The sequence below is a fragment of the Lissotriton vulgaris genome, chromosome 2_1, assembly GCF_964263255.1.
Source record: "Lissotriton vulgaris chromosome 2_1, aLisVul1.2, whole genome shotgun sequence".
NCBI lineage: Eukaryota > Metazoa > Chordata > Amphibia > Caudata > Salamandridae > Lissotriton > Lissotriton vulgaris.
Genome location: NC_141687.1, coordinates 409812966 through 409826657, shown reverse-complemented (window position 1 = coordinate 409826657; position 13692 = coordinate 409812966). Strand labels below are relative to the sequence as shown.

Genomic DNA, 13692 nt, shown 5'->3' with positions numbered 1-13692 from the left:
TTGGTGGCTCTTACGTGCAAGGATGTTTCAACTCCTTTACCATGGACGGAAGAATGTCAGAAAAGTTTTTCTGAATTACGTGATTCATTGTGTTCGGCTCCTGTGTTAGGTACCCCTGATTACAGCAAGCCGTTCACGTTATATGTTCACGAGAGGGAAGGTTGTGCTTTGAGTGTCTTAACGCAACCTTTTGGTGGTAAGCAACGTCCATGTGCATATTTTTCCTCGACCTTAGACCCAGTAGCTAGAGCATTGCCGAGTTGTTTGAGAGCAACTGCGGCAGCTGCGGTCTCCATCCGACAATCAGCAGGATTGGTCATGGATAATATGCTTACGGTGATGGTTCCGCATGCAGTCGATACTCTTTTGAATCGAACGAAAACTCAGCACTTGACGAGTGCGAGGTTGTCTGGGTACGAATTGACGCTCTTGGCAAGCCATATTCAGATAAAACGTTGTAATGTCCTAAATCCGGCAACTTTGTTACCAATTAGTGCAGAGTCAGATGAAGTAGCAGAACATGACTGTTACTTGCGGACAGAAGAGGAAACAAAAGGTCGTGTGGACCTTAAAAACACCCCATTGGAAGACCCGGATGGCACCCTGTATGTGGATGGGTCATGTTTTAAGTTGCCGAATGGCGATGTGACTACTGCTTATGCTGTTGTAACATTGAATACTGTTGTTGAGACTGCAAGATTGAATCAGAATTCTGCCCAAGCTGCAGAGCTGATTGCTCTCACTAGAGCATGTGTGTTAGCAAAAGGGAAACGTGTGAATGTGTACACCGATAGCCAGTACGCTTTCGGTGTAGCGCATAGTTTTGGACGATTGTGGCGAGAGCGTGGTTTCTTGACGTCGCATGGCACGAAAATCCAGCATGGCCAGCTTGTGAACGATCTTTTGGATGCATTGACTTTGCCTGCACAAGTTGCAATTGTTAAGTGTAGTGCGCATCGTAAAGTGACGGATGATGTTGGTCGTGGTAATGCGTTTGCAGATGAGATTGCTAAGGAGACTGCCCGGAACCTTAGCACTCGAATGTATGTGACGAGTTCGGTTAGGTGGCCTGCAGAATCAAGTATGTGTGAAGATACCATAGAGAGCGTGAAAGCAATTCAGAATGAGGCCACCGACACTGAAAAGACGAAGTGGAAAGAAAGTACGGGAAAGTTGGATGTGAATGGTTGCTGGATTGATTTGTCGGATCAGAAAAGATGGATGTTGCCTGATGCGTATGTGCTGGCCGTTGTGACAATGGCACATGGGTTAGCACATATTAGCGCGAAAGGCATTTGCAAGTTGCTGGCCGATGTATGGAAGAATGATGGCATTACAAAGTGTGCTGAACGTCTGGTGAAGAATTGTATGGTGTGTATAATGTACAATCCTGGCAAAGGAACCCCAACTCCCCCTGGCAGTTTTGCTCCTCCTTCGTATCCCTTTGAGGTGATCCAATTGGACTTCATCCATATGGAGCGATGCAATAACCTGAAATACGTTTTGGTTGTGGTTTGCGCATTCTCCCGATGGATCGAGGCCTATCCCCTCAAAGATAATACTGCTTTGTCTACTGCGAAAATCCTACTGAAGGAATACTTTCCTCGGTATGGAATGCCTAGAGTCGTGTGGTCAGATAACGGAAGTGAGTTTGTTGGAAGTGTGATGAAGAGTGTGTGTAAGGGCCTTGGAATTAATCAAAAATTCCATAGCGCCAATCATCCCCAGTCAGCTGGATTGGTTGAGGGGTACAATGGCACCCTTAAACTAAAACTAGCGAAGATTCAGGCTACGACTGGACTTTCGTGGCCTGATGCTTTGCCTCTAGCATTACTGTCAACTAGGGCGACTGTACACTCCCGAATAGGGCTTAGTCCCTATGAGATAGTGTTCGGCCGTCCTGCGAATGTGTGGGGGGTTCCTAGGCCAGGAATATTCTCTGATCTTGAGTATCCGATGTTGATTGACTACTTACATGACTTGACTGCTAAACTGAGGTTAATTCACCAACAGGTTTACGACGCCTTGCCAACGCAGACGGAGGGTCCAGGCCACCAGCTCCAGCCCGGGGATTGGGTGGTTACTCGTAACTTCTCACGCAAGAACAATCTGGACCCCCGATTCACCGGACCTTACCAGGTACTCCTGGCCACGAGGACTGCCGTTCGTCTTGAGGGGCGGAAAAATTGGGTACATGCTACCCATTGTAAGCGAGTCCCTATTCCTCTGCCGGCAGACCCGTGGGTAAGGAAAGGCATTGCGTCAACAGAAACAGAAACATTGCCGGCGTTTGTACCTTTTAGCGACGCACAGCTTGTTGGAGAACCCTCAGCGCAGCAGAAAGCCACTGTTGAACACTTGTCAGCAAAAGACTCAAGACCAGATCAACCAACTGATCAGCAGGACGCTGTTTCCTCAACGGATCCTTTGTTCGACGAGCAGACACGTCCCGGGAAACATCGATATTCTTTGCGATCTCACACTAAGGACAAATAAAATTTTCTTGCTTTGTTGAAATTGACAATTGCAATATTCTCGTTTCCCATGATCAATTTTGAACATTCGTATCATTGAAAGTTTTTTTGTACATATATCAAGCTTCTTCCTTGTATCTTTTTACTTCCACAGCTGAGAAATATTGTGCTAATATATATACATATTGTGTATTGAGGGCCGTAGGGCCGCGCGCGTACTTCCTTCTGGACAGTAGGTCTTGACGCTAGGTTAAAGGCCGTCGGTTCCTAGGAACTCCTGGGGATTGACTATTGCTGCACAGAACGAAGTGCGTCAAGAAACGTTGCGGACGGTCGTAGGGAATGGCATTTTCGAAGCTGAATGATTTGGAAGGAGCTCAGGCGTACAGAGTCAAGCTGCAGCAACTCAGTCGTACCAAATGTTTCATATTCCAATTGTTTGTGTTGTTTTTGACTGCTTCTGCATTTTTGACGGGTGGGGTGTATTACACTATGTCTTACTTCTTACTTGCTACCCCTACTCCTACTCCTTACCCTAACCTTACTTCTACTGCTTCTCCTCATTCCTTTCATATGTTACCGGAACACGAGCAGGCTAGACGTGTAGAATTCCGCAACAATTCCTTTATTCAGCTCCTCCATCAGCATCAGTTAGTGGTTAACACTACTAATTGTTGGGTGTGTGGGTTGATGCCACATACTGCGGGTAAGGGAATTCCATATCTGGTATTACCGTATAGTTCCCAAGGGTCAGCTCGAGCATTCCAAACAATGCTTCGAAGCACACTGGGTTTCCACCCCATTCAAGAACAACGTTCCCCCAACTCTGGTCCTACCTCGTATCAGAGGCTGCTATCGATGGCAATAGAGGATATGGAAGATGAGATCCATGATCCTTTTCTTATCCCTGATGAAGAGAGACAAGCCTATAGGGTCCTAAGTAGAGGGGAATATAGTATGTTCACTAGTGAAAAGCAGCTTAAAAGCTCGCCTCCAATATGGGTCGTACCCCACACAGGTAATCTTTGTCTTGTGGGTCGTGGTTCGCAAGCCCCACTTGGAGCAAGTGCCTGCACTGAAAGTTACGTTCTGCCAATGTTCTCGTCCCCTGTGTTTCTGGCTGCCAAGGGTACCTACTTTATCTGTTATGATCGTGCATATACATGGTTGCCCGCAGACTTCATGGGCTCATGTTTTATTGCAAATTTGTTGCCTCCGACGTTCACTGTAGATGCCGATTATCATAAGACTAGAGTTGTACGAGGCGTAATTAGCGAAGAGGATACTGCCGGTCAAGAGGCAGGAGACTTTTTCAAGGGTTTCCTCCCGTTTTGGGGACCTATGGTTAATAGTAGGAACCTGAGACAGTTGACTCGAGTGGTAGAATCGACAGCTAATATTACTGCCAGTGCCCTTGGTAATATCACCACAGAACTTCAGGCGGAGAGACTTATGACGTTACAAAACCGTATGGTTTTAGATGTCGTCTTAGCAGATCGCGGTGGGGTATGTAAAGTGATCCATTCGAGCTGCTGCATTTTCATTCCAGATAATGCTCCTACTGTCTATCAAGCCATCTCGAAGTTGCATAAGATCTCCGAATCCATACACGTGGATGTAGGGGATTGGACGCTACTTGGATGGTTTTGGGGCCTGATGTCGACTTGGGGTTGGAAGATTCTGGTGATCATCGGGGTTGTGGTAGTGTTCCTGTTCATGTGTTGCCTTTGTGTACAGTGTGGTCCTGCCTTATGTGGCCTCTGTGCTACAACGTGTATGAGACAACCATCTGTTACCAAGGGGACTCGGTTGGACAGAGCTATGCTACAACAACATCTTGATGGTCTGATGAATATCGAATATGATTCCGACTAGTGCTTGCCTACATGAGGGCAAAAGGAGCGTCTGAGGTTCCGTGACAATTGTAAGTGGTGTTTTCGACTCGCACGGATATGGGCGAGTCTGGTATCTATGAACCGCAAATGACGAGTTTAGTAAGTGTGCGCAGTTTCGCTGTGCTAACTTAAACCGTTCATTCGTTATGTGGGTTTTTTCATCTGTACCCACGGGTTCCATCTTAGATACGGCATCCATTTTGTCTCTTGCCCTCAAGTAGCCAGCGAACGGACGCCGTCCGCTTCGCGACCCTGGGACTCCCAAGATATCTGCGGAAGACATGTGTTCTTTGAAAGTGTCTTTATGACAAGGGGGTTGCTGCTGTAAGGCAGATGGCGCCGCTTGAGGCTCATCTTGCCGCACGGGCTTATTGTCTCAGCCGTGCATCTCATTAGGCACATCCCTTTGATGCCTGTATCTCGTGTTTCCCGATACCTCCCCTTTTACACCCTTTCCGATCTCCCCACTGTCTCCGTCTTCCTCTGCACCTGTCCTCGTTCCTATTTCGATCTACTCTACTGCTGATTGGAATTTGTTAATGGTGGGAAGATGGGTTTTTACAGTTGGGAACCGCCAAATGTTTCCGCACTTATGTTCCGGACCTTGTGTGTTTCAAAGTGACCAAAGCGACCCCTCTGGGAGCTAAATGTGGGAACCGGGTTGTAAACTTTTGTGTTCAATGTTATCATATGGGTAAAAACTGTATAAAAGGAGCGATCCACAGAACCAATTTGAAGCAGTCTCCCCGAACTACACTCGATGTACTTCCTGTGACTTCTGTGTTCCCTGCAGCAAATAAACCTTGAATCTTTGACGCCGAAGGAAGTGTCCCGTGTCTCTGTGACTTGTACGCCGGAGCAGGTTACCCACGAAGGTTTCAGGTGTTGTGCCCTGGCACCGCTGGGTCCAAAAGAACCCAGTCCTTCACCACATCCTCTCCTGCTGTAACTGCATTTGTGCTTTTCCAATTAGACCATACCACCACAATATCGCTAACGATGTGATTTGAAAATCTAATGGCTCCCTAAATAGACTAAACAGGGTTTGGAGTCAGCATTTATGTGATGTAAATTAAACACATGAAAGGATTAAGCATACATACTGATCTCTCATTTCACTACTAAAATGAAGTAAACAACTTTTTGTGTTGCTCCCAAATAAATGCTCAATGTAGATGTCTTCATACTCATCATCATTAACTCATCTGATAGAAGAAAATTACTTTATTGGGGGGTGGGGTAAGCACCTGATCTATTATGATCTGCTATGTATTTCAACAAGACTACTGTTCTCTATTATTTTAGATCGGAATTGAAGAAATCAAATGTGATTGTACAACCTATGACGCTGCTAGCAGTCTCTCCTCTGTATTGCAAGGCTCCAAGGTAGTGTTATTGCCTTGGTTCACTGTCATTGGATAAGAACCTGCTCAAGACATTACAAATGTCCATGACATTCTCCCTGATAGGAACACTAGGCAAAGCCCAGTATTTAGACAAACTCTGGAAGGAATCAGTTGGGAATGATCTCACGCCTGCTTGTATGTACTCATTGGCATCCCCCTTCTTACTGTGCTACCAGACTAGGATACAGCTTTCAGGAAGGAGATATCCTAGGATGAGGTCATGGGAAAAGTGAAGAATGTTAATGTACTTGTGTGAATGTGAGCCGTAAGGGCCAGTATGTGATGTACACAGTATTTATATAGTTTGCAGGGTAAAAGTGAGTATAGAAACCTTCGGCAAACCCGTGGCCCTGAGAATAATTGCTGATGCTTACCTTCTGCAGAGACATATTTGTCTTGTCATTGCATCAGTGTGAAGCTTGTATCTTGCTGTGTCTGAACGCTGATAAAGAGGTTTATTTCAAGTTTATTTCCATAGAATGCACATTGCATACAACAAATTTCTTTCTGTGAAGGTTACTGCCAAATCCAGATAGACATCACAAATAGGAGAGCCATCCTTGGCTTGGTTTCCCTCGGCTTTTTGCCGACAATCCTCCTGTTTCTGCTGATTTAATTTTTGCTGGCCTTAAATCTGCACACTTTATGACTGCTACCCAGTGCTGAAGTGTAATAATAACATTTAGGACACGAATAGAGAGTGGGAATACCTCTAACATCTCCCAGCTGTGCAAAATGGAGATAATGTATAGCCAGCTAACTTGGGCATGTGGAGTTAGAGGGAGATTCAAACATGCTGTAGGGAATTGAAATCAGATGTAGTAGATGATATCAGTCTGATTGCAGTGAGTAAGGTAACATTTAAAAGAATAGTAAGGCAGGTCTCAATGGAGGAGGACCTTACTTACCCGAGAGAAAAGCAAGCGGTTTCCCATCTGTTAAGTTTAAGGACGGATGGTGAAACCTTTCCTTACTTGGAGAGATTACCAAATATCAAGATGCGTCAAAGGCTTCTGAGATTTAGATGTGGGCTAAAATATGCCAATGTGGCCTTAACATGAAAGGGAATTCAGTTCACAACCTTGAGGATTGTTGGTGGTTTTTATCCCATCCGAAGTCTTTTTTAAATCCTTTGTTTATTAAATCCAATCCAATCCAATCCAAACAAACTTCATTGGACATATTAGTCATAAAAGCGTCATACAAAACATATTATAAAACACAGAATATATTTAATTGAAAATCTAGTTAAAAAGCATGTTTGGTCAGTACATGTTAAAAATAGCTAATAACATTAAAACAGTTTAAAACCTTCTTTAAAAAGCACAACCTTATCTTAGATACGTTGTCACAAGATAAACAATGCATCAAATAACTAATATTACTCCCTACCTCACAAAGTAACTCATTAACTTTCTAACAATACTAGGGATAGGGGACAAGCAAGTCTACGATTGGTTGAAATGAGATTCCTAGATGTGACTTGCCATGGGGTGACATTTATTGGCTGTTGACATTTTTTATAGTCAATCTGAGATAAATTTTGATACCCGAGGGGAGACCTTCATTTAATTCATTGTTGGTGAGATTGTACATATTTTATCGTAGAATGAATTGTGTCTTATTGTATTTTAGACTTGTATTTTACATTCAAGGGTGTGCATTATTTTATTGTAATTTAAATATTGTTTAATAAGACTGGGGTCTAAATAAACATCACATTCTACTACCAACAGTGCTTAAGTGCTTGTGCTCTCTTCTTTAATCATTTATTTACAGAGACAGTGTCCCTAGACCAGTCTTTACAGAGACTGGTCTAGGGACACTGTCTCTGTAAATATATAATCACCCAAGGTCCCTAGCTTATTGCAACTTTGGGTACCCTTGTGTTCTATGTATAACTCTTCTTTAATCATGGCAACATTGGCTTACACTCAATTGGCCCATTTAATCTATGTGCTAGGCCCTAGTAAAGTGGTACCACCTGTTCCCATGGCATAAAAATTAAATACTGCTGGTGGGCCTTCAGTACTTTTGTGCCACCCACTTAAGTATAACATGTCTCAGGTTTGTCATTGCAGCCTGGTTGTGCAATTTTAAGCTGCCATTGCAGCCTGGTACAATAGACTTTTTGCTGGCTGAAAACGTCTTTTTTAATACATATAAGTTGGCCCAAAGCAGCCCATAGGTGCAGGGTAAAATGTTCTCAAAAAGATGGACATGTAATCTGAGCTTTTATGTGTCCTGGTAGTGAAAAACTCTTAACTTCGTTTTATATTACTGCAAGATGTGCCTCTCCCATAGGTTAACATTGGGTTACCTTATTACATTTAGTAAGTGATAACTTTCAATTGGGAGCCGGTAGAGGCATTGAGTCTGGGCTCTAAAGAATTATAATTTAAAACCTTCTTTTTTGTATTTTAAGTCACAATTCAGAAAATTCCACTTTTAGAAAGTTGGCAGTTACTTGTCCCAAACAATTGGGTCCTGCAGCCTGTGCACTGGGTCACATGACTAGGTGTAGCTCGCAGTTGGTCTTTGTGTATTACTCCCCGACAGTGAGCCAGAGGCGCAATACGTGTTGGCAGGATGGCCATCTCTGACTTGATGAGAGGTGGAGCTATCACCTACCACACCTACCTATCACAATGTCTCTGCCTCAGCACACTCACAAAGCATTTTACCCTAGTCTTTCATGCTCCAGACAAGCTGTGACCAGAGCAGGGAGGGAGGGAATTCCAAGGACCTCTGTAGGGGGAATACTCTAGAAGTTTATCCAATTTCAAAGGTGGCACCATGAATATATAATGGACGCTCTGACCCAACCCTTCAGATCACTTCAGGACCTGTGGACTGCCCAGCTGTGACGTTTGCTTCGCTGACTTGCTTGCTGACCAAGGACTGCTTTGCTGCCCTTGCCCTGCTGGTCCTGCACCAGGACTCCTCTTCTGCTGTGAGCTGAACTGATTAATACAGCCTGCCTGTTTGAGCCCAGAACTCCAGTATCTCTCCTAGGATCAGTTGGCTGGTGCACTGTTCAAAGCCACATTGACATAGCAGGCTTCTATAGACATCGACGCATCTCCCTGCATCTCGGAGCAGCTCGCCATCGACTCCGGTGCAGAGCACCGCAGCTCATCCTTAGCACTGAAGAATCTCAGCGCAAGTCCTCACTCACACCGGCAGCTCCTTTGCTGCCAGCACAACCATCTGCCAAGCGCATCCCATCTAGCTCCCTACTCCGATGCACCACAGTTTCCGCAAGTCCGATTTACTTCCTCAACGACAACACAAGACCTCATAACGCACATCATCATTGGTGGTCATCGACTCCGCTGCTGTGCGATGTGGCTCAACACATCTTCAAACCGGTATCCAGCTCACACTCCATGTTGGTCATTCTGAACTTGAGACTTGGACATGGTCTACCGCAAACAGATAACCAAGGTTGGTGCTTTTTTCTTCTTAACACTTGATTTTCACAAAACCTTTGAAATTGCATATCTCCTGTTCTGCTGATTAGCTTTTTGTCATTTTGGTGTCAAATACTTTATTACGTTTTATTCTATTGTTCTAAATTGGTGTGTGATTTTTCTTGTGGTGTTTCACTTCATTACTGTTTGTGCGCTTTATAAATGCTTTACACATTACCTATAAGTTAATTAAGCGTGACTGCTTTTGTTCTAAGATATCACAGGCTGGAGCACAGGTACATTTGTGGTTTGCATGTGTTTCACCCTAACAATTGTAGTTGCTCTTTGAGTAGGGTTTCACTTTCACCCCACTCAACCAATAACCCAATCTCCTACATATGCTTGTTCATAAATAACCTTTGTGCTACATTTGATCAGTAGACATGTTCAATTAAACCCAAAACCCACCTCTGCAGCAGCTGTGGGGGAAAACATATCCGTTCCTCCTACATTTGGAACCTGTTTTGCTCAGGTGCCTGGTGAAAAACGTGTTTAGCCTTTAGTCTTCTTTGTTTTCTTTGGAGCTAGGAGGAAAACATCCGAAGACTTTGGAGCACATTCAGTAATGTGTTTAAACCTTATCATCAAAGTTATAGAGGTGTGCTTAATAATTATTTTCAAGGCTAAGATGCATTTTGGAAAACAAGTTCTGGCACTTATCTTCAGAATGTGATTTATCCTAACTTAGATGTTTTAAGGAATGTACAGAAAGCTCTGGCAAACACCTAGAATGACACATAAGGAGTGTCTTGAGTCTGGAATTTATTGATCTCACAGGAGGCAGTCCACGGATACCTTCAGAAGAAAGACCACCACAGACCTAATACATGGGTCTTATTACGATATGGGGTGGACTCCGGAATCGGGACCGACTGACCTCCAGTCAATGGTCTCTGATGCAGTATTACAATGTGACCCCACACAGTGCAGTTGCATACTCCCATTTCCCTATGGAAGCTTGTGCTGTGGCCGTAAACCGACCGTAGCCCAAGTTCCTATAGAGAAATGGGAGAATCTGCTTATGCCTGCACCGTGAGGCAGGCACCTAAGGTACTTTTCAAACAGTGCAGGCATTATCGGGGGCACCATACGTGCCCCCTTGGCCCCCAACCATAGGCCGCAGGGAGACCGGGGCCCTGCTAGGGGCCCATAAAGTCACTTTCTGACAGGCTTTCAGTGTCGGAAAGCCCGATGTTGAAAGCCTATTGAAAACTGACATCGTAAATTTGTAATCCCAACGGCTGAAACGCCATCCATAGGGATTATGGTGAGGTCTCCGCCTGCCAGAAGGGCTCCTTGAGCCCATCGGAATCCAGCCGGAATGATTGTCAGTTTTACTTTCGACTGCCTGCGTTGTAATGTGGTGGTCAGAAGGGAAACCCTCGATGTGACTCAGAAAGCCCCAGGAAGGCCTCTGACCTGTTGTCGGAGGCTTTCTGAGTCACATCATAATGAGGCCCTGTGTCTTTACACTGCCAGAGTTAGCTCTTTCTTGTTCAGATGTAGCACCTTGAAGTAATGGTTCTTGTGCAAGAGCAACCTAGTGCTACCTCTAGCTAGTGGCTGACAGCTTCATACATAGAAGGTGGCATCATTGTGGGTCCTCCAGGTTGTGGGAAGTGAGAGGGGGCTCCTATAGGTAACATGCCTAGACTTCTGTGGTGAACTGTTACATCATGGGCTAGACGAAAATAGCTCTATGGGCTCCCACTATAGCAACTCTAGAATGTGGGAAGTAAATGAGAATTCTACAGTGTCATGGCCAAAATTCATTGAGGATTGAGGTAGGGATAAATACAATTCAGACACTTGTTCATGTACAACTGATGTATGGCAATAGTGTTGGGTCGTCTACTGACTCCAAGAAAAATGTATTGACACTATGAGGTGTGAGTACCTCATTTTGTTTGAATTGCTATGACGTTATTTGAGGGAAGACATGAGATCATATGCATTGCTGCACACACTGCGTGGACTTTTTAATGGTGGGTACTGTGGCAAAGGCTTGAGCAAGAGCACCTCAAGAAGAAGGTTTGGTGTGTTATTTAAAACTAATTGCTACTTCGCACGTGCATGTTGTGAGGTAGTGTGCTTCTCAGTAATTTTTATTTATTGTGGTGCATATTTTGTTCAACCTGAGGCAGGCTACGCCAACTGAAATCATGCTACCTGTGCATCACATCTTTACATATACATGATCATGGGTCTAACTGCTTCAGTATGACCCTGCTGGTGGCTCATGGCTTCATTATATCTAGTGCTACATTGCTAGAATTGTTTTTTTTCTGCTGGTAAAAAGTTGATAAAATATTTAAACATGAAAAAACTGAAAGGTGAGGTTTCAACAAGTTATTTCATACAAACCTCTTCGAATTGACTCTTTCTTGCAGCATTGACAGCTGCCATGGCCATGTATTCACTACCGGGCTCATGTGAGGCAGGTGCAGACTTCGTAAGCTGTATTGAAGAGAAAAAAAAGTAATGAGGTTTCTTATACTGTTTGCTCTCTTCCCTCTCTTTCTTATGTCTTATCGTCTTTAATTCTACCTTTTTCCTACCATTTTCCCTCCCATTGAATCATTGGTTTCTACCCTCCTCCTCCCAGTAGCTACCTTCTTAGATTGTGGAGGACATCACAGGTGAGTTAGAGATCTTGGAGTAATCTTATCCAATCACCTAAATGGTTTAAAATGTTGCTAGCACCACTAGGCCACATAAAGAGGCAGAGGGATGCTCAGATGTTCGTTGGGGAAATTTACCCTACCTGGGAAATCATGTTATGTCACAGCTGTATAACTAACTGGTGAGACCTCATCTGGACTGTTGTGAACAGTTCAAGAGGCAACATCTCCAAAAAACAGAGCATAAACTATCGACTGTTCAGAAAATAACTATTAACACGTTGCAACTATTAAACATATTCTACATAAGAAATTGTGTGAAGAGAGGTGCAAGTAGTAAACTCTGTAAGGTCACGAAGGGAGGTTGGTGATTGAAGACATGGTGAGAAATTAACACACCCGGAGGAAATAACTACAGTGGAGAAGGTGAGTATATTCCATTGGGGATCTGGGTCTGGAGTAAAGGAGAGGTATGTGGTGAAGTACACCAGGGTAAAACAAAAAGTAACATATGGCGGCATGGAAATGCCCTGTATCTGAGGTGGCCTCATGCAGGCATTCTATGCTATACAATAATGTGCTACCATAACATACATTTATGTATATATATTAAAATATCTTTTTCCTTGGATTATTCAAAATGACTCACCCTCATTCGTAGGCACAGAGCTATGAGGAGAACTGGACAAAGCAGTACTGTCACAGCTATACCAATTAGCAACCAGAAAGGCAGAAATGGCCCACATTCACATCTCTGCAACTCTTTGTCTGAAAATGGAAATTAGAGCTTGTGTCAAAACCCAGACGCATATTTACAAGAACCTTAACACCACTGGAGCGTCACTTTTTTTGGGGCTCTATGCAAGCCCATCTATGCAAGACTGCGCCAAGCCACTATGCATAGCTTAACACAGACTTGTAAATATGGCCCTCTTCAAAGCAGTTTTTCTGCGGCAAAGGGGCGTGCAATGGGTGTTGCTTTTTGATACTGCTCCAGATTTACAAAGATATATAAATCTGAGGATGGGCCAAAAATGAACGCCTTCCAAAAGGAGGCATTAATGTGGTGCAACAAGGAGAAATACCATCATTTCTCTTTATTTTTTGCTCTTTCTATCTGTGCTGCATTCTGCAGGACACCCAGAAGGAGAAAAAAACCCTTAATTATTGTTTTTGTGCAGAAAGCTGTCTTTTACTGCACAAACGTAATCATCCCTGCAATGCAGGTGGTGCAAGGGTGCATGCATTGGTGCTTGGCCGTTGTTTTAGTGCTGGCGGAGGGGTGAGAACAGGGATGCACCATATTCTTGTTAATATGGCGCACCCCTGCATTTTGAAAATGAAACAGCTTGGTGCAGCAAAATTGCTTGCGGCACCATGCGGTGCCATTTTCACTTAAATATGCCCCCAGTTGGGTGGTGTTGACTAACTCTATATACATTTTATCTCTATTAATATAGCAGAGAACTAGCCGTAATAAGTCTGTCTCCTGTACTGTTCCTTGAAAGCACATAGTCCTGAATCATCCACAAGAGCAGCTGGGTCGCATAAGAGGCCACCAAAAACTGCAGTTTTGCATACCTAGCAAAGACAATAACCAGTTCAGATGGGCAGCATTACACTAGCAACCAAAATACTCCACAAAAAGTAAAAACACCAAAAAATAGAAAACAAGAATACATGCCTTTCCCATTTCCATGCCTAGGATTTGGAGCAACATCCCTGTCAATATCAGAATGATCCCAATCCTTTTGCCATTCAAAAACACTTTAAGGACACAGAGATGATTTCTTCTTCACCCGCTAAGAACTAAGGGGCTGATT

General features: G+C 43.9%; 1 protein-coding gene across 1 annotated transcript in view; it reads right to left on the bottom strand.

Moving 5' to 3' along the window:
• ICOS (inducible T cell costimulator) overlaps nucleotides 1-13692 on the bottom strand; it is a 105821-nt gene that overhangs the window by 19768 nt on the left and 72361 nt on the right. Inside the window, exons 3-4 of the mRNA XM_086955301.1 lie at nucleotides 12519-12637; nucleotides 11613-11705 (exon numbers count right to left, since the gene is read on the bottom strand). Coding sequence (XP_086811427.1) covers nucleotides 11613-11705; nucleotides 12519-12637 — 212 coding nt within the window. The remainder of the gene's footprint in view (nucleotides 1-11612; nucleotides 11706-12518; nucleotides 12638-13692) is intronic.